Source organism: Bos indicus x Bos taurus, chromosome 13 (assembly GCF_003369695.1).
Source record: "Bos indicus x Bos taurus breed Angus x Brahman F1 hybrid chromosome 13, Bos_hybrid_MaternalHap_v2.0, whole genome shotgun sequence".
NCBI classification, from domain to species: Eukaryota; Metazoa; Chordata; class Mammalia; order Artiodactyla; family Bovidae; genus Bos; species Bos indicus x Bos taurus.
The window spans coordinates 37,018,531-37,043,190 of NC_040088.1; the positions used below are offsets into that span (position 1 = coordinate 37,018,531).

Consider the following 24,660-nt stretch of genomic DNA (forward strand, 5'->3'; position numbering starts at 1 on the left):
TATAGCAACAAGGCAGCAAAGTAGAGAGACCAATCCCAACATAAAGAGGCCTGGGGACAAGCCCTTCGGCTGCAAAGTGCCCTGGTAGTCGGAAGTCACCAGAAAGCACGCTGGGCACCCTGGGGAGTGTCCTTCACCAGGCTCGTGGTCTGAGGAGCCCTGGTCACTGGACACCCTGGTGCACGGGCACCATGAGCTTGGGAACTGGCCATTGGCCCACCCACTCTCCTGAGAAAGGGTCTGGGAGCCCAGCTGCGTGTCCAGGGACGTGTGGTCCAGACGCATACCTGCCCCTGGGAAGCCATGCCCCGGCCGGCGGAGTGGAGGCTGAATGGATGCTTGGCGGCTTGCCTTGGTGCCTTGTCCTGCCTCTGGGTCTCTTTTCCCCCGAGTCACAGTGCTCATGTGTCCATCCAGATGGGCCTGGTGGCTGAGCAGAGGGTTTCACCCGTGGCCTGGGCACACAGACACCAGGGCAGGGTTTCACCTGCTAGTTCTTGTCCCTCAAAGGCTGGCACATGGCTCAGGTTCTGCGTGACTGTGCTGATTCTGTCGCCACATGTTGAACTGAGACTCCCTGGTGAGAAGCTAGGCATTCAACATGCTTCATGGCAACGCTCAGGGCACGACCACGTGCTGCCCCAATGAGGTTTCCATACAGAATTGATTTGCAGTGGTCTGTGTGCGAGTACCTCTTTCCAGGGCTTTGAGGACAGGTCACTCAACATGGCTCTCATAGCTGTGAGTGCAGGGCTTGTCAGCAGCTCAAGAGTTTAGCGTTTTAGGTGAATATGATTTCAGATTCACGGCTGAATCATAAAAATATCAAGGACTTGTCCACTTCCCATTAACAGGATGTAGGAAGTCCTCTGAGGTTTTCCTCTGACAGGGATATTTTTAATGTGCTTTCTCTTTGTCAAGGTTGTTTCTGTTTCTCTAGTGGTTCCCCTTCTTTTCTGTTGAACAAGAAGACTTCAACTGTTCTTCGTAAAACCAAGAAAATCATGTATCCGATATATTATCATCATTAAAAAAAAAATTCTGTCCCCTCCATATACTGTCTATATACATGACTAAGTTATGGGACAGTTGAGAAGATGCTGGCCTTCAGCAGGGCCTGGGGTCCTGTCACTTGGAGCACCTTTGGGGAGAAGCAAGCCTCTGGTCTTGGTTTAGTGGCACATCACAAGCTTGTTGAGAATATTATTATACTAAAAAGTAAAGCACAGTCCTACACAACTGGTAAGAAATTGTTTTATTATTGCTTAGAGCTAAGAGCTAAAGAAAGGATATTTGTTATTTAGAGCAAAGGATTGGTTGAATTTATATAAACAGAATAGTTTTTGACGAGGAGGAATGGACCATATAAGAGTGAGGGGGGAAGGCTGAGGGACACACAGGTACCTGAGGAAGAGACGGGTGTGAGCACAGCTCTGTGCCTCTCAGGAACGGTGGGCACAGCTGTCTGGGGTTAAGCAAATGATCCTGATGAGTCTAATCACCTCTCAGGCCTCCTTTGGAAGTGCCACAGACTCAGGAGGCACGCTTATAACACCCACGACACAAAAAAAGGGCAGTACAGCTAGTGACAGATGAGAGAATCCTGACTCTCTAGAATTACTTTCTGCGTTGGAATTTGGGGAGTGTAGGAGACGTTTTCACGTAAGAAGGAGAGGACTTGCTAAAAGGATCTGAGAAGTCAAGGGGCGCGGAGATGATGCAGGGGCAGAGCAGCTGCTGGTGGACAGCAGGGATGTGGGTGGCCACCCGGCTTCAAGCCCCACTGCTGCCCCTTATCTGTGACAGGCTAGTGGCAGCCTTGCTGGGCCTCAGTGCCCTGCCCACTCACAGCGTTGCTGTAGGGTTGAAATGAGTTCACACATGGGCAGGTGCTTTGGACAGCGCACCACACCTGGTCACACACAGGTAGTTTCCCGCAGGATGTGGTCCTGGGCTCTACAAGGGAGTGGCCACCCTTTAGCAGGTTACAGAGGCCAGTGTCTCAGTGCCCCAGCCTTCTTCTCTGTCCGCTGCAGAGGGCAGCCACGGAGCCGACCGCAGCCCTCTGCCTTGGGTGGGCTTTTCCTGCCCTACCCCTCATCTGTGGGGTTTTGCGGGTCTCAGGGGCCATTTCCTTCCTTCTGACCTCATCTCACCCACAGCCTGTTTTGCACTCGCAGCAGGTCAGCCCGGCTCTGGGCTGCCCCTTCAACTGCCCCTCTTCACAGGACCCGGAAGATGGACCATCTGCAGTCTGATTCTCAGAAAGGCTGTGCTGCAAATCTGGAATTGTGCCCACAGGCAGTGCACAACTGATTGGAAGTGTCTGGTCCATACAGGCATTTGGGGCCACCCCCGGCAGGCAGAGTAAAGGTGGGGGGCAAAGTTCCAGGTGGAGTTCGTTGGGGCAAGGCAGTGGGCAGGTCAGTCAGCCACGGTCAGGGGAGCAGAGATGCTAAGACAAGAGCCAGAGTCACCGAGGCGGAGGGATAGATGAGGGGCTTCTGAGGCAGAAGAGGGACAAAAGGCCTGCGGCTGGCCTGGATTGGGGGAAGGCTGGCAGCTCCGGTGGGGCCAAGATGGGGTGGGTGGTAGTGTAGGGTCGCCAGCGGGGCCTCGCGGGGGAGGAGAGGCGTCCCTTGTCGCACAAGGCTGGGCCTCCACAGCCTTCATTTAATAAGAAGCAGGGGACTTCCCTGGCGGTCCGGTGGTTAAGACTGAGATTTCACTGGAGGGGCGGATGTTCCATCCCTGGTGGGGATTCTAAGATCCCACCCGCCTCGCCGACCAAAAAATTTAAAAAAAGGAAGCGCGCTCACCGGGGGAGAAGCGACGTGAGCGCGGAAGGAGCAGACCCGCGCGCCCCCCACCTTCCTCTCACCCAGCCAGAGCCCGCGCCCGCTCCCCCAGACCCCCCGATCCGGTGACCCCAGACCCCCCGATCTCCGGAGACCCCAGACTCCCCGAAACCCCTGGAGCCCTCCGAGCCCCTCTGACCCCCCTACCCTCACCCCCCAGGCTCCCAAAGTCCCCCCAGACCCCTGGCCCAGGTCAGCCAGACCCTGGACCCGGCTGGGCAGCACTGATGCCCGGGGACGCCTCTCAAGACGCTCCCCTTTCCGCGGTGGGGACCGGACCTCAGCGCCGCCTTCCCGGCGCAGTTCTCCCGCCGCGTGCGCCCTCCGCCCCGGCCCCGCGACCCCTCCTCCGGCCAGGCGAGGGCGCTGTGTGACCCCGAGGCCGTGCGTGGGGAGCAGGGAGCGCCGGAACTGACGCACAGCCTACGCACCGCAGGCGGAAGTCTCGTCCTTCTCGGCGGAAGTTATTCCCGGCTCCTCGGCGGAAGTCCGGGCGGCTGTCCCCTCGTGGCGAATCGCCGGCATGGCGCACTACAACTTCAAGAAGATCACGGTGGTGCCGTCCGCCAAGGTAGGAGGCCCCAAGGGCCCTTCTGCCCCCGCTTTTCTCGGCCAGGTCGCGGGACGCTGGGGCTCCGGTCTGTAACGGTGGGTTGGAAGGGGCCGCCTTCCCCTCCAGGCCCCTTAGATCACGTTCTCTCGAGATTCGGACCCCCTGATTTGGGGTCCTCCCAGAGAGTGGGGGCCCTTCCTCAAAGATTAGGGCCCTCAGGGTGTTGGAATCTGCCCGGAGGAGAGGGGGAGAGTCAGGAAGCTCTGTGAAGTAGGTGGGTCTGCGTCGTGTCTGTCAGACGGACGACCGGCGGCAGCGTGCCTCCCAGAGCCGGCGGTGCCTCCCAGAGCAGACAGCGTGGCATGCCGATCTTCTTGGACGGCTTGCTCTGGACTTCATGCCGGAGTTTTTCATGTCCACCTTACCTTGGGAAATTGAAAACTGCGGGTTTTCGTCTTACCGGTTATTGTGTGTGCTGTCAGAACTGGAGATACATAAACCGAAATAGTAGAACTGTATCTCCTTAAAACATTCTTTTTTCCTGATTTGTGCTTGAGTTTTCTGGGTACTTACCTTTCAGATGGTTTTAGGTATATGGAAGTTACGATAATGTCAAGAGTGTGGGATAAAATTTATTTCAGCAGGCATTTGCTGAGTGTTTTCATAAAGGCAAGGAACCATAAAGATGAATAGAGCTTTACACTGAAGATTTAATTAGAATAAGTGTTCGTAGTTTAAAATAGAAAGTGTTTGTAGTTTAAAATACATTGTTGAACATTAGTCTTTTAAGGTGATTTCAAATAAATGGGTGAAAGGAGACATTTTTGGTGTAACTGTCTTATTTTATTGCAGGACTTTATTGACCTGACATTATCGAAGACTCAACGAAAGACTCCGACAGTTATCCACAAACATTACCAAATCCATCGCATTAGACATTTTTATATGAGGAAAGTCAAATTTACTCAGCAGAATTACCATGACAGACTCTCACAAATTCTAACCGATTTCCCCAAATTGGATGTAAGTGACTGTGGGATGAAAGCGATTATGTAAATATGAACCTTTAGGCAAGGTTAAACCAGGTGTGTCTACTTAGTTGACTGATAGTGAAGGAAAGAGGAAATAATTGACTTGTCAAAGTTTACATCGAAAGTTAGTAACAAAACTGGGAGCAGATCGGAGGTTTTTTGATTCCTTAGTATCTTGTTTCCCCAGTGAAACTCCTATTTTTGAAAGCCTCGGGCTTTCTCTGTAATCTCTAGGCTGTGGGGACAGTTGGGATTCTGAAAGCTGTGGACTGAATTCAGAAGCCCAAGGTCCTGGTGGCCTATGTGCGTCCTCCTCTCCTTCTTTACAAGGCGCCCTTTCCTGTGGCTTCAGATGGGGCCAGTGGCTTGAGGCCCAGCAGTGTGTGTTATTTTGTTGTTGAGGCTGATGGTCAGTGTGCTTTTCTTATGAGAGGCAGTCTCATGGGGCGCTGCCTTCTTCACTGAGCCCCCGAAGTTAGGCCCTGCTGCACCAAGCCATCTGCCTGTGTGCTTAGCTGCAGGATGCAGGAGTGGACCCTGCCTGTGGAGCCCCTGAATGGGACCACGTGGTTGTGAAGTTGCTGAGGTGATGATGGATGTGGGGTCTGCAATACAGCCTGAGAGCCTCAACTGCCCTGAGGTAGTCCCTGAAGGTGGGTTAAGGCTGAGAGAAGAGATTGGTTCATGTGACAGAAACTGCTGGTGTAAAATTCTAGGACCTGATGCTAGTGCTTAGTGGCCACTGGCTAGATGAGGGTATAGTTTCTGGAGAAAGTGCAGGTACTTCGAAAAGTGCATGAGGATGAAAAACGCAGTGAGGATGAGGTGACAGCACCAGGAAACACCTGTACAAATAGAAGAGGAGCAAAGAGATGGGGGTTTTAAAACTTTCTTCTTAAGTTTTGGGCAAGAACAGCACATTTACAGGTTGATGGGACTGGCTGGATGGATGGGAAAGTATTTCTGGAGCTCTCTTCTCGAGCCCAAGGGGTGGGCTCTGGTGCCCAAATGGAGTTGGGCCTGGCCAGGCCTGCACAGGGCAGGTGGACTTCGCTTGCCTGCTGACTCTATTTTTCTTCTGTGACTAATTAGTCACTGAGAGAGGCTTGGGGAGAAGATTGAGGGGGGAGGGTGAGCGATGAGGAAGAGCAGAAGGTATGATGTGTTTCCCTAGGAAGTTATGTTCAAGTGTTAGCCACACACAGGAGGAGAACCTGCCAGACCAAGGTGACCATTCTGTTGTTCTTGTTACAGGATATTCATCCATTTTATGCAGATTTGATGAACATTCTCTATGACAAGGATCATTACAAGTTGGCTCTAGGACAAATAAACATTGCCAAAAATTTAGTGGACAAGTAAGGGATTTTCTTACTGTAGTATCTTTTAAGTTACGGTCAAAGGAGAGCAAAATCTTACATGTTTTTCTGTTTTTCAGCGTTGCAAAAGATTATGTGCGGCTCATGAAATACGGTGATTCTCTGTACCGCTGCAAGCAACTGAAACGCGCTGCTCTCGGGCGGATGTGTACTATTATTAAAAGACAGAAGCAGAGTTTGGAATATTTGGAACAAGGTACTTGTTATGCATCAGCAACTAACTACTTGTTAGTGCATTCTGTTAAAGTACTTGATTATTATCAAGAGTTATTTTTATAATGTTTATTTTTGTTTTCTTATAGAGATCAAAGGAACAAATTATTTTTCCCAGTCTAGCCTTTAAGAAAGTCTAAGAGGTTAGATGTGATTGAAAAAGCAGCTAGAACTTAATTAATACTTACATGTTAATAGTACTATTAAAAATATTTATGTCTTTCAAATTTAATAGGCAAGGCATGTACATTATAAATGGCCGGGAGATACCAAAATGTATAAAAATAAAGTGACCCGTAATTTTACCTGTTACTGATATTTTAGTGTAAAACATGTTAGCATCAAACTGCTACTCCAGTTTTGTTACCTAATAGTTTTATTCAGTAGGCGATTTCTGAATTAATGTAGAATAATTTTTACTGAAACAACTTTGTGCTGTTTTGTATGCGTATATATTTTTACATTTCAGTTATTTTTAACTGATTTGATTTTGATCCCCTCCCCCAGCATCTTGCATGTAATTTGCAACAAGATCATAACTGTGAGCTGCTTTGACAGTGCTTCCAGTCATCGGTTAGGTCTTTAGGTGGCCCGCCCAGTGGTGCTGCTGGAGCAGTCGAGGTCCCGAGGGTTGCTTGTTACGTGGAAAAGGAGTCCTGTAGGCCAGGAAGTGCTAGAGCGCACACTCGGTCGAATTGCCCTTTCAAACTCTACTCTCTTGCTCAGTCCTCTGGGTTGTGTGGTCTGGGCCCCACCTCAATCTGCTGGGTGGGAATCCACGCTGTTTGGACCTGGGAGGAGGGTTCTGGGTTCAGCCTGGATGCCCCTGCAGCTGGCCCCTCCTCCATTCATTCATGTTTTCTCATCATGTGTGTGAACATTGTTGGAGTGTGGTAACATGGCCACAGGCCTGGAGTGTACAGCTAAGTTGAGCAGACCGTCAGCTTTGAGTCACTTATGCTTTTTCATGAAGTTAAGCACATTTACTTTCGCCTTCTCACAGTGCGTCAGCATCTGTCCCGTCTGCCCACCATTGACCCGAACACGAGGACCTTACTTCTGTGCGGGTACCCCAACGTTGGCAAGTCCAGCTTCATCAACAAGGTTGGTGCTGCCCCCGCACTGACCGAGGACCCGCTTGCGTAGGCTGAGGGGGGCCGCCCGGTCGGTGCTGGCTCCTGTCTTAGCAGTCTAGTCTCGTGAGGTGTCGTGGGGTCTCTTCTGACCCCCGATAGTCTTGATGCTGTGCGGCTGAGGCGTTTGTTCTGGGAGGATGTGAAAGTCAGGACCTGTGGTTTGTTCTAGGTGACGAGAGCAGATGTGGATGTCCAGCCCTATGCCTTCACCACCAAGTCTCTGTTTGTGGGGCACATGGATTACAAGTATCTGCGCTGGCAGGTGAGCGCTGGCCTGGGGTGTGTGGCCTCATTCCTGGAGTCCATCTCTGGGCTTCCCACCGATGAGGGTCTGCCCATGTCCAGGGAGCCTGGGGAGCAGGTCCCGGGTTGCCAGGAGCACCCCCCACCCCCCATGGACAGGCTCCAGGGCTGCATGGGGGCCGCTGTCTGTACTCAGGTGAACTTGGGACACAGCGGCTCCCAGTGTGGCGTCTGTGCTCTGCTTACAGCAGGACTTCTGATTGATGCATCCTCAGAAACCCAGAAAGGGTGGCACAGCCTGTGTCCACAGTTGAATGTGATATTGTAAACAGTGGTGTTGTTCTGAGCACTCGGGGGCATGCTGGTTAATCCAGGGCTCATAGAAAGAGCAGTCCTCTTTCCACCCAGCCCTCAGTGTTGCTGGTTAATCCAGGGCTCATGGAAAGAGCAGTCCTCTTTCCACCCAGCCCTCAGCATCACTGGTGAGCTCGTTCCTCAGTGAGGACTCCTCCCCCGGTCTTCACTTGTCCTTTCCCACTGCCTTGTTCCTTCACCGTGGTCAGTGGGGAGCTCCATCAGGGCTGGTCTAGGTCTGTGGGCACCCTCGGCCTGTGTGCTGGGCTGACTTGTCTGCCCACAGGTGGTGGACACCCCTGGGATCCTGGACCACCCTCTGGAGGACCGCAACACCATCGAGATGCAGGCCATCACAGCGCTGGCCCACCTGCGAGCCGCGGTGCTGTACGTGATGGACCTGTCAGAGCAGTGTGGCCATGGGCTCGCGGAGCAGCTGGAACTCTTCCGGAACCTCAGGCCACTCTTTGTCAACAAGGTGGGTATGGGCCGTTGTGGTCTTATGTGAGTAATGGCGAAGGTGATGATTTCATTAGTTTTCTTCCTTGCTGCAGCCTCTTATCGTCGTAGCAAACAAATGTGATGTGAAGAAGATCTCTGAGCTTTCTGAGGACAATCAGGTAAATCACCTCGATGTTTTCAAAATTTCCTGCTGATTCGGAACCTCGTCTCCCACAACCGGAGTTGACAAGGAATGTTAGTGACGCTAGTTCACAGTGTTTTGTTTTACGGTTAAGATTATGTCCTTAGTGACTGAGTCGCTGTAACTTCACGGATGCCCATCAGTGGCAGAGGGACCATGAGGTTTCCTGTGGCCTCTCTCAGAGGCCGTGGGGCTGGCAGTGCCTGTGGTCAGAGCGGCAGCCCCAGGAGCTGCTTGTTGGGAAGGGCTGTCTCTCAGTTGGGCACCTGGGCAGGTGGCATGGGTGCGGGTAGCCACGCTGGTCATGCTGTGATTGGTGTTTCCAGGGAGGAGGGGCCTAGGAGGGAAGCAGAGCTCCACCCTGAGCAGCCTGAAGTCCTGAGCTGGCACTTGTTTCTGGATCGGGGGCGCGTGGTCAGGCCAGCAGCGAGGTGTCAGGTAGCCTTGGTGGAGGTGCAGGTGGGGTCCCTCTTAGGGTCTTGGTGGTTCGTTTGTCGATGAGTCGTACTTGTTGCTGAGGTGTTTTCTCGGGAATTATCTTAGGCTGAGGAAGCCAGGTATTTATAAAGAACAACATTGAGAGCATTGTCTGTGAAGATGTATCTTGGTTTTGCCAAGGTTCTCTTCAGAAGGGTAGGCCTCACAGAATGTCCCTGAGTGCCTCAGGTTTGCTTCCTGCACTCTGGTTTGATTCTCCCCATAATGTGCGTTGTCTTAATCACAGCAGGATTTAGGGACAAATAAACAGTTCTGGGAGATGTTCTTCAGAAGAATTAAAAACCACAGAGGTGTTTGTTGTGAGTAGCATCTGTAGCACCTGTTTGAGGAGGAGGACGGTTTGTGGATGGGAACTGAGAATAAATGCCGCAGCTCGTGTTTACTCATCCGTTGTGTTCCCAGAAAATATTTCTAGACCTGCAGGCGGAAGGCTTTCCTGTGGTGGAGACCAGTACACTGACGGAGGAGGGGGTTATCAGAGTGAAGACAGAGGTCAGTGCACCCTGTAAGCAGGCCAGTCCCTTCCTTGGTAGGAGCTTGGCCAGCCCCGAGTGCCAGCAGCCCTGCTGAGAGATGCGTCTGGGTTCCCTGTCCCTTCTGCGCCCCCTCCTCCTGCCCTGTGAGTGTTGGGAATGGGGGTCACACCCACCATGGGTCGTCTGCCCTGGTCCTGCCCCCTTGGTTCCTACATTGGCCTGGGCTTGCCCTGACCCAGGAAGGGAGACAGCACCCGCTCCCCACTCCAGGAGCACACAGTCTGCCCTGGGCAACTTACTGAACTTGGGGGTCCTAGCACCCAGCTCGCAGAGGCTGTTCTGAGAGAGAGCGTGGCAGGTTCCAACCTCGGGCTCATCTGGTGTGGGGCTCTGGCTCCTGGGCCCTTTCAGACATGATGGGACATTGGATGCCCCATGATCTAGCACCGTGTGTTCTCACCCTCCTAGGCTTGTGACAGGCTTTTAGCTCATCGTGTTGAAACCAAAATGAAGGGAAATAAAGTGAATGAGGTGCTGAACAGACTGCACTTGGCTGTTCCCAGCAGGAGAGATGACAAGGTGAGAACTCCTGTGGAGGCCCTGGAGGCAGGGCTTGTGGGGCTGGTGGGGTTTCCTGGGTGCGCTTAGATCAAGGTCACGCTGTGTGTGTGTCAGGATTGAAAAGGTGAAAGGAAAGGAGGAGCCAGGTTAAACTGCTGCTCCCTCCACCAGAGGCTGCCTCCTGCAGCTCGTCTCGTTTATCTTTCCAGAAACATTCTGGCATATCAGCTTTTCTCAAGTTTTAAATAGGGTGGGATGCATAGGTCTCTTTTTTTAATTGCAAGTTTATCGGTAGAGTGAAATTTAAGACATGGCATCAAAAATGTCATTGTTCTCAAAAGGGCACTGGAAGTTTATGCTCCTGACGTTTTGAGAGTGCACACTTCCTGTTCTATCAGTATGACGGACCACAGATGGTTCTGTTGTCTTGGTGTGTTTTCTTTTTGTCTTTCTTGCACAGCTTTTGGGATCTCAGTCCCCTGACCGGGGATGATTGAACCTGGAACCTGGCAGTGAAGGCCGGAATCCTAACCACTAGGCTGCCAGGGAATTTTCACTTGTTTTTTTTTTGTTGTTGTTGTTGTTATTTTGATGTTTTTCATGTATTCTATTCATTCAGCACTAATTTTTGGTGACCAGTCTAGGAACTAACAATAGGTAAAGATCATTGCCAGTGACATTTGTTACTGTAAAACTATTTGTTCACAGAAAGTTGTGCCAGTTTTCAGTTTTTTTTCAGTACCACACATTTTTTTCTCCAAAATAAAGTGAAAAGTATAAGAAGTGATGTTTCTACATTGTGGTTTTAGGCAGTTGCACTCACTGATTATTCAACTTGATTGTTTCTAGTTACTGAACATTGTGTGGAACTGGGTATTTCATGGTGATTAACATACTGATTGACTTTTTCACTTCTGTAGGTTGATTATCTCTTATTGATTTCTAATTTTTATATTAAGGAAGTCAGACTCTTATGTGTTCTATGTACGTGTGCTCAGTCACTTCAGTCGTGTACGACTCTTTAGGAGTCCATGGACTGTAGCCTGCCAGGCTCCACTGTCTGTGGGGTTCTCCAGGTAAGAATACATGTGTTGCCATGCCCTCCTCCAGGGGATCATCCCGACCCAGAGGTCCAACCACGTCTCTTATATCTCCTGCATTGCAGGAGGTTTCTTTATTGCTAGCTTCACCTGGGAAGCTCTGTACATTCTGTAGACATTTTTTTTCTTTTTGTGTTTTGATTCAGCAAGCATTTCACATGGGTATTTCCAATCATATTTTCACAGGAGAGGCCCCCGTTCATCCCTGAAGGCGTGGTGGCACGCAGGAAGAGGATGGAGCTCGGGGAGCCAAAGAGGAGGCGGGTGGGTGAGGGAGCCCCAGGCCTGTGCTGGAGTGGGGACGGGGGCGCCTGCGAGCATAATCCCCAGGGCTGGGACCCTCTCTGGTGTCGGGGGACAGGGCTGCCAGGGGTGGAAGCAGGTTTCCCACTGGAAGGTGGTGCTGAGCTTCAAGTGCCAAAAGGTTGGAGAGGGGTAATGCCATGGGTCTGGGGGGCACCCGGCAGTTCTGGCCCTGGGGGTCGGAAGTGCTGATGAAAACTGTTACATTTTCGTTGCAGGAACGGGACCTGGAACTGGAGATGGGAGATGATTATATTCTGGATCTTCAAAGTAAGGGCTCAAGTGTGGTAGTTTAAGATGCTAGGTGTGGGAAGAGTATGAGGGTACCTTAGTGGGTACAAGTTGTCCAGCATTTTGTTAGTTTAATTTCTTGAAGGTGAAAGGTTGCCAGGATGCTGAGATTTTTTCCTTCCGAAGTAGGTTTCTCTTGTTTTTGGTGAGGGATTATTTTTGTACCTTTCCTAGTGTATAATGCTCGGCCAGGCTGATACCATCGATAGTCTCTTGTCCATGCCTTAGGACTCTTGGTTTTGGGGTACTGATGGGCCCTGGCATGAGCGTGGAATAGTCTTCTGCTCGAGCACATTACCTTGTTTACCTGGCACTGAGCACAGATGCTCTACTGTCTTTGCAAATGTGGGACTTGGTTAAGTGGTAACTCTTTGGGCATCCAGTAATTGAAGATTTTTTTGTTGTTTTTTGACCTTTAGAGTACTGGGATATAATGAATTCATCTGAGAAATACGACAAGATCCCTGAGATCTGGGAAGGCCATAACATAGCCGACTATATCGACCCTGACATCATGCAGGTTTGTGTCCCTGGTGACACCGTGTGACTTTTACCCCTCTTCAACTTGACCCAGGAGATACGAGCATAACTTCCCACTCCACTTTGTCCTTGGCCCTTGTTCCTTCTGCGCCCACCGAGAGCCTGGGCTTTGCCACCTGGGGCCCCGTGTTCAGCCCTGTGTCCCTCCACCTGAGGCTGGTGCACACTCTTTCCTCCACCAGACCTCCCTCCCTGTCTTCCTCTGCTGTGCTCAGGGTGCCTGCTTCATGAAGGACTCTCACGTGTGGACACCCTAGTCACCTGCCCCACCCCGCCTCACCCCATGAGTGGACCCTCTGCTGCGGCTGCCCACTCCCCAGCCTGACCCTCCTCTTCCCTGGTCCTGCTCTGGCACTCGCGGCTGGCCCCCTCCTCACTTGATATTTCTTAACATACGAGTGTCCACAAGTTTCTTTCTTTTTTTAAAAAAACAAAGCCTTCCTTAGACCCTGTGTTCCCCTTCAGTTGCAGTCCTGAGTCACGTCTTTCTTAATGTGTGAAAGTGTGCGATCGAGAGGCATCTAGTACATAGGTGGTGGTGTGCAGCCACCACCTCCCTGTGGTCCCAGAGCCTTTTCATTTTCATCATCCCTGAGTAACTCCCAGCTCTGACAGCACTTCTCCCCTCCCTGGCCTCGGGCGGCCGCATCCTCTTTTGTCTCTGTCAGCTTGCCTGTGAAGTGGAGTCACACTCTAAGTTGGCCTCCCACTGAGCATGGTATTTTCAAGGTTTGTCCGTGTTGTAGCATGTGTCAGCTTTCTTCCTCCCTCTTTCTTAGTGATGTTCTATTTCAAATGAATGGCACATTCTATATAGTATTATAGTTCATACTCTCATCCATGGATGGACATGAGACTGTTCCATGCCGCCACTTTACCTTCTTTAGAAAGAATCACTCCCAACTCCATCTTTGTTTCCATCTTTTGGGTGTCATGGTTCATGTATTAGTATTGAGTATTTTCAACATGTCTGGGCAGATTCCTAGGTGAATTTCTGGATTATAAGGTAATTTTATGTCTTTCTTTTTGAGGAACTGCCAGTTCTCTGATGGTGTCCTTGATTTATATTTCATGTCTTCATCTCTTCACTTGTGCCTCTTGCTCTGTCTCTTATTGTGTAGCAGCACGCTTCCACAGTCTGGGCTCTGATGGCCCATGATTGGCTTCACCTTGCCTATCCCCTTCCAGTCTCCTTCCCTCCTTCTGCCTTATCACAGTAGTGATGGGAGCACCTTTGACTTGGGCTCTTGTTGAGGTTTATTATACATTTTTATTTTATTTTATTATTTTATTATTTTATTTTATTATTATACATTTTTAAAGATGTTATTAACCGTACAGCTAATGAGCTTGTATTTGGAACGGCTTTGGGATGGATACACAGGCTGTCCTGGTCCAAGGCCAGTTTGGGTTGATATTTATGGTTCTAAGAACAGAGCTTTTGTGTACCTGCTAGGAGAGAGGGGAACCTTTTACGTGTTTTCACCTTGGAGTTGGGAGTGATTCTTTCTAAAGAAGGTGAAGAAGTGGCATGGAACAGTCTGCTTCTGTTGGTGTAGTCTTCTTGCTCATCTCTGTGCCTGTTTGCGGGGAGGTGAGCCTTGCCGAGGCCATGTGAGCCTGAACCAGGGCATTTGTATCACCTCAAAAAGCTTAGGAGAAACCTGGTTTTTATAAAGGTTGTTATACTTATGTATGAGTTTTCCATTGTTGACTTTAATTATGATTTTTTTAAAAAAAGAAATTGGAAGAGTTAGAAAAAGAAGAAGAACTAAGAACAGCTGCTGGAGAATATGACAGTGAATCTGAAAGTGAAGATGAAGAAATGGCGGAGATTCGACAGCTGGCAAAACAGATTAGGGAAAAAAAGAAGCTGAAGATTCTACAGTCCAGAGAGAAGGACACACAGGGGCCCAGGATGCCTCGGACGGCCAAGAAGGCAAGTGTTGTGCTCAAGAGTCAGTGGTTCTTTGTGTGTGGTCGTCTGTATGGCCCTGCCTTTTGGTTGGTGTAAGTTGACTTTTGAGGTTGGCTGAGTGTTGACATTCTATATTGAGTGTTCCACCCTTTCTTGGTGACTTTCACTGTTGGATTCAACTACTTTGTAGCTGTACAAATGAAGATCGTGAGTTATGGGTAAATTTGTGGAGGTAAACTCATCAGTTAACACGTCCTTATTCTTCAATTCTTTATTGGTCAGGACTTCCCTTTTACTTTCTTCAGAAACCTAACGCAGTCTAACTCAGAGCCAGAGTGGTTTATCTGAGCCCTGTGACTGGTTAGGATGGGGAGGTTCACGCTGAGGCACAAGTGGATTGGATGGAGCCAGGGTCCTCTGGTCCTCAGGTCTGTCTCCTTGGGCCCTGGCTCTTGTCTGGAGTCACCGCGCCCAGGGAAGGAGGGTGGTGTGGGGGATGGTTGAGTGAGCTGGGCCAGGCTGTCTGCATGGAGCACACGTGTGTGTTTGACATGCGGTTTCTGTGTGGTGGCGGATGACGGGGACAGCTGTGGCATTGCTGTGTCCCCCCACCACGGGGGAGGAGCTGCTGGCCTCTTGGGTCTGCATGTGGGAACCCCGGGGGAGCTGAGTGGAACCTGGGGGCCACGCGTACGTTGTCCTGTGTGTAATATGTAATCACCCAGAAAATGTTAATTTTTATGTTATGTAATGAGTTGTCCAAAAACATGCATGTGAGCCTAAGTAAAAGAGTTTCTAAAATAAGTGTATCTTGGATCATTGTTCTGTACATTTTTCCTTGAGTTTTTTTTTTTTTTTTTTTTAAGGTTTCATCAAACTAACTGTTTAAAACAATGTCGTTTCCCCTTTCAGGTTCAGCGGAAGGTGTTGGAGGATGAGATGCGCAGTCTTGGTGTTGATATGGACGACAAAGACAATGTGAGTGTAGACGGCCGGGGTTGGGGTGGGGCACTGTCCTGGGAACCAGGGTAGGAACAGGTTACGGAGTAGTTGGCGCTTCTGGGGTTTGTGTTGAGAATTAACGTTGTTTTGCACAGTTCTTATTCTTTAGCTATGACTTTGATTTTGGTGACCAGTGTCTTCACATCGAGCTTTAATTAGCTTCAGTTTAGACAAAATAAACGGGAGGTGGTGCTGAGTGCCTATGTGTGAGAGGAACATAGGCTGGTAAATGGTTCGAAGCCATGCCTCAGACCCCAGAGGTTAGAAGGCATTTCACATACCTTTTTTAGTGTCCTAGTTTTTCTTGATGAATTGAGCCAGAGTACACATCATTGTATGAAAGAGCATCTTGACGTTCTGGATTATTTCTCAAAGCAGTTTCTCAGAAGTGGAATTACCGAAACAAGGAAAACCATCGTGTTAGACTAATCGGATTTTGATGAGCCATGTGTGCTGTTCACATTATGTCTCCTGACTAATGATTATTGGATGCTGGGCTCTTGGCCTGCCTTCCTCTCACATTGCTGTGCAGTCTTATTTCCAGACAGTAACCTGAGGGACACCTTGAGCAGCGGCCTGCAGAACTTGTCCTCAGCACCTGAGTCTTTGCTCAGCTTCCCGGCTGAACTTTCTGGCGGCCAGTAACTGCAGAAGTGGGGTGAGAAGGAGGGCCGCTCTTGACATAAACTTGTGCTGCTTAGGAGGTTGAACAGGCAGCTCTGAGTAGCACACAGCAGCTGTGTGAGTGAAGACGAATATTTGACCAGTAATTAATGGGGACTGTGTCTACTTTATTTTTTTACAGTGTTTTTTTTTTTTTTGTTTGTTTGTTTGTTTATTTTGGCCACACTGTGCTGCATTTAGGATCTTAGTTCCATGACCAGGGACTGAACCTGCATCCCCTACGGTGGAAGGGAGGACTTTTCCCCACTGGTCCACCAGGGGAGGCCCTGACTATTTATGTTTTAAATGTATTTAGCTTGTTCATGACAGTTCTACAAGCCCTTCATGTGCCTTCTCCCCCCACTGGAGTAATTTCATGTTTGTCCCTAAGGCCGGGTCCTCAAGGTGCCAGGACCTCAAGGCACTGGGAATCCGAGGCACTGAAGCCTACTCTGTTTCAGGCCCATTATGCAGTCCAGGCCAGAAGGTCTCGGAGCATCACCAGGAAGAGGAAGCGGGAAGACTCTGTCCTGCCCGCCTCTGTGACCCGCAGTCACAGCTGTTCTCGGCCTCCACGTGATGTCTCTGGTCTCCGGGATGTCAAGGTTAGTCCCTGTAACGAGTAGCTAATAAAACAGTAGCCTCTACGGTTGACCCCTCAGGGGGTCGGGGCAAACACTTGGAGCCGCAGAGATTGTGGGGTGGGTGGTGGAGTGCGCTTTTCTGAGTGCTGCACCCCAAGGGTTGGTCTTGGCCCCTGCACAGCCGGGTGTCCATGGGCCTTTTCTTCACGCTTGTGTGTTCCTTCTCAGGGTGGACAGAGCAGGGTATTGCAGTAGCCTTGCAGCCTGAGCCTTGGTCCCTGCCACTCAGGGCTATGCTAGGAAACAGTCCTGCTCAGAGCCTGGACATGGGGCCCTCACCCACCACAGGAGAGAGCTGTTTGGGGCAGTCTTTTGGAAAAGACACTTTGGATGTGTATAGTCTCTTTTTTGTGGCAACTACTACTTCTTCTCTTTAAATACAAAAATGGTCAGTTTCAGCATTTTGAAAATTCATATAGATGAGAAAGTTTGTATATAAACTGACAAGCAGTGTGCTTTCAGGGAGCCATTTCGTCCAGTAATCTGGACTTAATACCAGCATTGCCACTTGTCAGTCAGGTACGAGTAGCTCCATGGCCGGATCTCCGTGCCCTCATCTGCTGAGAGGGAAGTAGAACAGAACAAAGTACCTCATCTTGCAGGTCTGAGAGTGTCTGGTCCTCACAGATACTAGACTGGTCTGGTACAGTTTCCATCCTGCGGGTACTGTGGTGTGTCCACGGGAAAATGGTGTGAGTGATGCTCACCAGGGCTTCTCTTCACAGCACAGACCTGGACTGTTCACATCAAGTGTTAACAGGTAATGGAAATTCACTTGGAAATTTGGGTTTTCACAACTGATAGGTTTTTCTTTACCTTTATAGATGGTGAAGAAGGCCAAGACAATGATGAAGAATGCTCAGAAGAAGATGAATCGCTTGGGGAAGAAAGGGGAGGCAGACAGACATGTGTTTGACATGAAACCGAAGCATTTGCTCTCAGGAAAGAGGAAAGCTGGTAAAAAGGACAGGAGATAGTGTCCTTTGCCGCTGAAACACTTTGACCCGACTTTTTCCTGGTTTGGTTTCACAGAGCTGGGAGTCGTGATCTGTAAACTGAACAGAACAGTGAAGTAACTCAAGGACTTGATGCTTTGCTGAAAGCTATGGTTATGCCTTAAATGTATGGGTGTGGGTAATTTTTGTCACTGTATTATAGATATTTTGGGTGGGCAGTGGTTTCTCATTTCTGAAGTTTTGGTTGCTTCAGACTTGCAGGACAGGAAAGATTTATTGATGTGACTGTGTTGCTTTTGATGGACAAATCTTACTCTTGTGCAAGAGAGAACATTGGTTCAGTGCACATGAAGAGTCCCTTTTTGGCAAATGCACCTCTACTTGAGGGTGTGGACAGAAGTCTGAACTGGTGAAAGGTTACAGATATCAGCATGCCAGCAGTAAAAGGACTAAGTCAGCTCCTAGTCCTTGTGTTCAGTGCACCGTTTGATTTGTCTTCAACTATTTTTATCCAAAATAAACTTCGAAAAGAAAGAAATTTTGATTTATTTGGTTGGTTTTTGTTTCAATTACAAACCACTGTCAGTTTGGGCAGATGAAAAGGGAAAAAAGCAAATGACAATTCTTTTTTGTTTTCAAAGCAAAAAATACCTTTCTGTGGAGTAGAATGTTGCCTAAGTTGCTGAAGCAATTAAATGTGGGCATCTCCTGATTCAGTGTCCACTGCTGAAAACTAGTTTGAGTGGAAATCATTATGAGGTTCACGCCCAGTGAAATGAAGGGAATTAGCATGTGAGAATTTGAAGTGCTTACAGCAGCACTTCTCGACCACAAAACTGCCATGGCCACTGCTTTGCGTGCAGTTTCCAAGTCCCCTCTGCTCACTGTTGGTGTTTCTAAGTGCACCTTTGTGGGTCCTCCAGTGTTGAGAGGAGTAATTCAGGGCTTTTCTACACATAGGTGTGTTTGAAAGTTGCATTTTAGGGATCCAAAGTAAAGTAAAAGTTTTGTTTGTGCTGGGAAAGGTTATGTTCAGAGAAACCTGTTGAATGATATCAGGCGGAATGACCAGGGACACCCAGAGTCCCTCTCCTCTGGGATTATACTTTCAGTTCAGTTCAGTCCAGTCTCTCAGTCGTGTCCAACTCTGCGACCCATGAACTGCAGCATGCCAGGCCTCCATCACCAGCTCCCAGAGTTCACCCAAACCCGTGTCCATTGTGTCGGTGATGCCATCCAACCTTCTCATCCTTTGTCGTCCCCCTCTCCTCCTGCCCTCAGTCTTCCCAGCATGGGGGTCTTTTCAGATGAGTCAGTTCTTCGCATCAAGTGGCCAAAGTATTGGAGTTTCAGCTTCAACATCAGTCCTTCTAATGAATACCCAGGACTGATTTCCTTTAGGATGGACTGGTTGGATCTCCTTGCAGTCCAAGGGATTCTCAAGAGTCTTCTCCAACACCACAGTTCAAAAGCATCAATTCTTCTGCGCTCAGCTTTCTTTATAGTCCAACTCTCACGTCCATACACGACCACTGGAAAAACCATAGCCTTGACTAGACAGGCCTGTGTTGACAAAGTAATGTCTCAACTTTTTAATATGCTGTCTAGGTTGGTCATAACTTTCCTTCCAAGGAGTAAGCGTCTTAATTTCATGGCTGCAGTCACCATCTGCAGTGCTTTTGGAGCCCCCCAAAATAGTTAGCCACTGTTTTCCCCATCTATTTGCCATGAAGTGATGGGACCAGATGCCATGATCTTAAGTTTTCTGAATGTTGAGTTTTAAGTCAACTTTTTCACTCTCCTCTTTCACCTTCATCAAGAGACTCTTTAGTTCTTCTTCACTTTCTTCCACAAGGGTGGTGTCATCTGCATATCTGTTACTGATATTTCTCCCAGCAGTCTTTTTTTTTTTTTTTTAAGGGACTCTCAAGAGTCTTCTCCAACACCATCCCAGCAATCTTGAATCCAGCTTGTGCTTCTTCCAGCCATGTTTCTCAAGATGTACTCTGCATATAAGTTAAATAAGCAGGGTGACAATATACAGCCATGACATACTCCTTTACCTGTTTGCAACCAGTCTGTTGTTCCATGTCCCAAATGTTGCTTCCTGACCTACATACAGATTTCTCAAGGCAGGTCAGGCGGTCTGATATTCCCATCTCAGAATTTTCCTCTGGCAGAAACTCTGCTGACTCTTTGGGACTCAAGGAGTTTAAAGGCTGGCCTCTTCCCGTGGCGGGGAGGCCTTGGTGGTAAACCAGTTTGGGTCAGTTTTAGCCCCTGTAGCTCAGCATCAGCCTGTCTTCCCACTCCCAACCCCAAGTTGGTCACTGTGCCAGTGTTTCTGGAGCTGCCTGTTGGCATCAGATTGAGCCCTTAAAGGGCCTTGTCCTCCAAATACTGGGATTTTTGATTGGCAGTTGCTGCTTCTGATGGATACCTGTAAACAGATGGATACCTGCCAGCGGAATTTGAAGGGCCAGTGCTTATTTCTTTTTCCCCTGCATTTTTTCCTTTTTTACCCTTTTGAGAGCTAGAGATTTAAGAATTATGACTTCAAAAAGCACTGCCCGCTCAGGAATTTAGTAAGTCAACATGTTGACAAAAAAGAAACACATTTGGAAAAAGAACTGAGACCTGAAGACCTCAGAAGGCACAGATACCCACAACTAAGAATTCCCGTACGAAAATAGTGTGGAAAATGTGGTCCATTAAAGGAAAAAAACTAGGAAACCATCCTTCAGGAAGACCAGATGGCAGACTTACTAGACAAAGACTATAAAACAGCTGCTTTAAAGCTGTTGAAGAAGATACAGGAAGATGGAGACAGAAAAAACAATGCATGAACAAAATAGGAATATCAATAAAGTTTAATAGATGGTACCTTGTTCTGTACCTGTTGTCAGTGCTTTGTCCAGAATCTAAATATAAGATACCACTGCCCACACAGCAAGCAGTAGCCATTGTAGTTACCAAGTTTTTTGTAAGCTAAAGAACTAGAAATAATATAAACGCATTGTGAATGCATTTACCATGCTTAAGCTACCACAGGACTTTTCACCTATTACTGTATTGAAGTTGTAACAAATAAACAGTATCAAAATGTGGTAATTTATCTTTATTTTTATTGTTAGGTAAAGTTAACATTTGCCAGTTTTGCCTGAAATTAATAGCATTCAAGGATAATAAAGCAGTCTTAAGGTCTCAAATGTGAAAAATCCATGGCAAGAGTTTAAAAAAGTACTATTAGTCAAGGTACAGTTCAAATAATCATACATATTCCATAACCCAAATCTATTTAACATGAATATTAACCTGTTTTTGTTAATTTTCCTACGACATGGCCTGACTGCAGACAAGTCCTCCAGAAGACATTGAGCATATGGTGTCACTGGGGCTGCCATGGGGGGAGGGGTGCTAAAGGCATTTTTTGGGTAGAACCTAAGGATGCTGCCATACAAGGCAAAGGATGAACCTTCAAAAAGAATTATCCAGCCTAAACTGCAGTGCCAGTTAAAAGAGCCTGTTGTTGAGTATGACTCAACTGACCCAAGTTCCATTTTACAAATAGTCTGTGTTCCTAGTAATTCTGAAAACCAGACTTTACTAATTGGCATGGACTATTTAAATAACTTCACCTAGCCAAAGTCCCTACCAAAATCAATGTTAGACTTTTAAGTATCAAAAATACTTCCAGAATGATTAAACCACAAAATTAACTTTCAATGACAAAAATCATGTCATTTAATTCCTTGAACTGCTCTACTATATTTTATCTCTTAACATGGAAAGTTAAACTGCAATGTTTTGAAGTAGATAAGCAAATAGCTTCCATTGCACATTTTTCTGGACCATGATAAAAGTTAAAAGATATGTCAAGCACCTGGAAGAGAGTAAAGTGTATACAAGTCTTCTGAAAATGTTTATCACAATATATAAAAAATGAACACCACGTGTTTGTTTAAATGTGTCATAACCATCTGTTTAGACAGGTTAAGTTTATTTTGCTCTTTGTATAATCTCTCAAATTTTTTTTTACAAATTGCACATATATATGGGGTGTATGACATAAAATCAAGAATTCTTTTCTATACAAATTCTGGTTGTAAAGTATCAGTATTTCCAAGGATAGTTCCAGTGGGGAACCAGATTTTTTTAAAGTTCATTTTAAGTTTACTGACTATAGAAATTCTTCAGTACTTTAGTAACCATTCATCTCCACTTTTACATCCTGTGTATTTTCTCATGGTCAACAAACAGATTCAAACGATTTAAGTTATCCCACCACTTAAAGAGAAAAGTATCTGCAATAATTTGAAACCATGGGGTTATCTTAATTTCACCATGGGCCGCCTTTCCTATAAGTTCTTCTAATTCTTCCTTTGTTACGTAGCAATAGCTTTTAATCTCATTGGGGTCTGGATTCAAGGTCACATTCTTCTTTACCAACAAAATGTAGTCAATTTCATGTTCTCCCCAGATACTATCAGATTGAGCCTTGTAGTGAATTCGTGTTAGATAATTAATTTCCTCTGGAGGAACCTAGGGTAAAAAAAAAAGAAAAACCTCCAAAACATCAACAAAAAAATAATCTAAATCAACCTACTACATTTCAGTAATACCTTGAACACAGAACTAGTTTTAGAATGATAATTTTTGAAACATCAATTTCCTATTACTACACGGAATACATAAAGTATATATACTGTGAAAGTGAAAGTCTCTCAGTCCTGTCCAACTCTTTGCGACCCCATGGACTACTATACAATCCACTGAATTCTCCAGATCAGAATACTGGAGTGGTTAGCTGTTCCCTTCTCCAAGGGATCTTCTCAACCCAGAGATTGAACCCAGGTCTCCCTCATTGCAAGCAGATTCTTTAAGAGCTGAGCGACCAGGGAAGCCCAAGAATACTGGAGTGTGTAGCCTATCCCTTCTCCAGGGGATCTTCCCAACCCAGGAAAACATGTATACTTGAAATAGTATTAAATAGTTTCAAGTCTGAAATTTTTCCCAAAGGACCAAAAATAGAAGATTTATTGAAAAATGTGTATTAAAGAAAATAGGAGAGTCACGCAAACTAGAAGTGTGACATTCCCCCTCGCATCTTAATTTATAGCAGGAAAAAAAATTCCCATTTTAACTAGATAAGAGAGATACTTTTATTTATTCAGGTCTTATTGAAAGGGGACAATTCCAGGAACAAGAGGATAATTTCAATTCACCCAATCCGGTCTGTAGTTTACAAGAAAATATTCATCTTTGGTCAATTATAAAACAGTCTACATACTGGTTAATAGATCAACCCATTGTGGTAGAGTTAAATATCTACAAGTATTATGAAGTCAAAATTTAACTTATTTAATGGGCTTTTTTGGGGCCTGAAAATAACCAAGTGATACAAAGCAGAGAGCTACACTTGAATTTAAAGTTTTACTAAAATTGTTTTAATGTATTCTAAATACATTTCAGCTGGTATGGTGGGTTACCTCTTCCATGGGAATTCCGAGTTCGGCCTTTAACCGCCTCTGTGCTGCTCTTCTTACTCCAATAGCATCATTTTCTTCCAGCTCACTTGGGTTGCTTAATGGGTGACTACAGCAAGTATTAGTAAAACACCCTGGAACATGTTAATGTTTATAAATATACAGAGATAAACTTTTTCTGAAAAATAGGAAGATTAAGAAAACTAAATTTAAAAAGTAACAAAAATAAAATGATTCTGGAGAATTTAAAATCTGTTATAACGGGCTACCAGCGACCATTTTGTGAGACACAGGCAGATGTACATTTTTATGAATGCTTTCTTAACCCAAACGGTTAAACGGTCTTGTGTATAAGACACAAATGATCACAGACACATCTATACATACCCAGCAGCTCTTATCCTTTACTGCTGCTTTATTAGGTTGCATCCACCGTACAAGCTTCTCGTGTGAAGAAAATAAAACTCAGCAACTGACTAGAATTTTCTGATCTCGGCTACCAGAGATAGCCGAGACACGTGACAAATCAAATCAAAGCACGTACACCTGCCAACAACACACAAAGGGTGAGCACTTGCCTGGGAAGGTAATCTTAGCGTCAGACCTCTGCTGCAGCAGCAGCTTGTTCTCGGTGTTGAACAAGAAGACACTGAAAGCTCGGTGCAACAGCCCTGACGGCGAGAGAGATGCGATGCCCTGAGTCTCTGTCTGGGGCTCGCAAGGGCTCGGGCGGCCGGAGGGGGCGACGTGGTATTCCCGCCCTCCCTGCGCCCGAGGACCCCGGCCCGCCGCCCGCCGCCCTCGCGGGCACCTCTCTCGATGTTCTCGTTCAGGTGGCAGTTCTTCTTGGTCTCTGCCCCGATCCTCCGGTCGTTCTCGTCGACGAGGATGCACATCTCCGCCATGAGCTGCACCTGCCGCTCGTCCAGGTCGTCCGTGCTCACCTCCGGCATCGCCGCCCAGCCTCCGCGCCGCCCCGGGAACCTGGGGGCGTGGGTCCCAAAGTCGGAGGACGCCCCCACTGCCTCCCCAGCGCCGGGCCCCGGGCCGCGCTTACAGCCACCCGCGCTACCCACGCGCCGGGGACCCCGGGCCTCCGGCTACTTCCCCACACGGTTGGGTTAGACTACGGGATGCGATCCGGAAGCGCTCGGCCCGCCCCTCAGCGCGCAGAGCCCGGACCCCCGCCCGCCTCCCGACACCTCACAGACTCTCTCCTCCGTACCTGAGACACGAGCCGTCCACTGTAGGCTGCACCGCCGGGGGAGTATCCTTCAGACTCCGCCCCAAGGCACGGGCCCCGCCTCCGATCCGAGCCCCGCCCCCCGAGGCCGCGCGGCCAATTGCCCGCGCCGGGGCCAGGGCGCGCCACATTGCCGCCGGCCAATGGTGCGCCGGCCCGCGACCTACGTCACGGTCGCGCGGTGGTGCCACTCCAGATCTCCAGGCGTCTCCTCCCACGGCTCTGGGGTGCGGAACCTTCCCCAGGCCGCCGCGCGGGTGCTCTCGGTGCCTTCAGTACACAGCTGAGGTGACGCTCCTCGATGGCGGAACGGCCTGACGGAGGGCACTCGCTGACTAGGGTCCGAGTGAACGTCCGCTTACGTCTTGCCCTCGGCCCTGGCCGCTCTAGCCAATCGACGCGCCCGAGGCTTTGTGCTCGCGGCGCGTTGACGTCAGGCGTCTCCGCGCGCTCGGGGTCTGAGGCGCGGGGAGGCGCTTGTGTGAAGCGGTTCTGTGAGCTAAACAGACCTGTTGGTGAGCGTGAGCTGTCCCCGCCGGGTAGTGTGGCGACTTCAAAGTAACTAGACA

General features: G+C 48.2%; 2 protein-coding genes across 4 annotated transcripts; one reads left to right on the top strand and one right to left on the bottom strand.

Annotated features, from left to right (window-relative positions):
• Positions 1-3,316: 3,316 nt before the first annotated feature.
• Positions 3,317-17,904, top strand: GTPBP4 (GTP binding protein 4). 3 transcript variants are annotated; one of them, XR_003514088.1, is made up of 17 exons: positions 3,317-3,429; positions 4,264-4,434; positions 5,697-5,800; positions 5,881-6,017; positions 7,038-7,138; positions 7,340-7,432; positions 8,054-8,245; positions 8,322-8,387; positions 9,311-9,400; positions 9,853-9,963; positions 11,232-11,309; positions 11,567-11,618; positions 12,059-12,159; positions 13,921-14,118; positions 15,010-15,075; positions 15,632-16,367; positions 17,231-17,904. XR_003514088.1 is itself a non-coding variant. In XM_027559461.1 (17 exons), the coding sequence occupies exons 1-17, from the start codon at positions 3,382-3,384 to the stop codon at positions 17,381-17,383; spliced, it is 1,905 nt and encodes a 634-aa protein (XP_027415262.1). In that variant the 5' UTR covers positions 3,319-3,381; the 3' UTR covers positions 17,384-17,904. The 3 variants fall into 3 exon arrangements, 1 of the variants encoding a protein (XP_027415262.1); XR_003514089.1 differs by lacking the exon at positions 17,231-17,904 and having other exon boundaries at positions 15,632-15,757; positions 16,224-16,311; XM_027559461.1 differs by having other exon boundaries at positions 3,319-3,429; positions 16,224-16,367.
• Positions 17,905-20,465: 2,561 nt separating this feature from the next.
• LOC113903388 (isopentenyl-diphosphate Delta-isomerase 1) lies at positions 20,466-24,515 on the bottom strand. Its single transcript, XM_027559468.1, has 5 exons — positions 24,074-24,515; positions 23,660-23,832; positions 23,427-23,519; positions 22,852-22,982; positions 20,466-21,904 (listed from the first exon to the last, which is right to left on the bottom strand). Exons 1-5 carry the CDS (start codon positions 24,220-24,222, stop codon positions 21,587-21,589), a joined length of 864 nt encoding a protein of 287 aa, XP_027415269.1. The 5' UTR covers positions 24,223-24,515; the 3' UTR covers positions 20,466-21,586.
• Between the last annotated feature and the right edge of the window lie 145 nt (positions 24,516-24,660).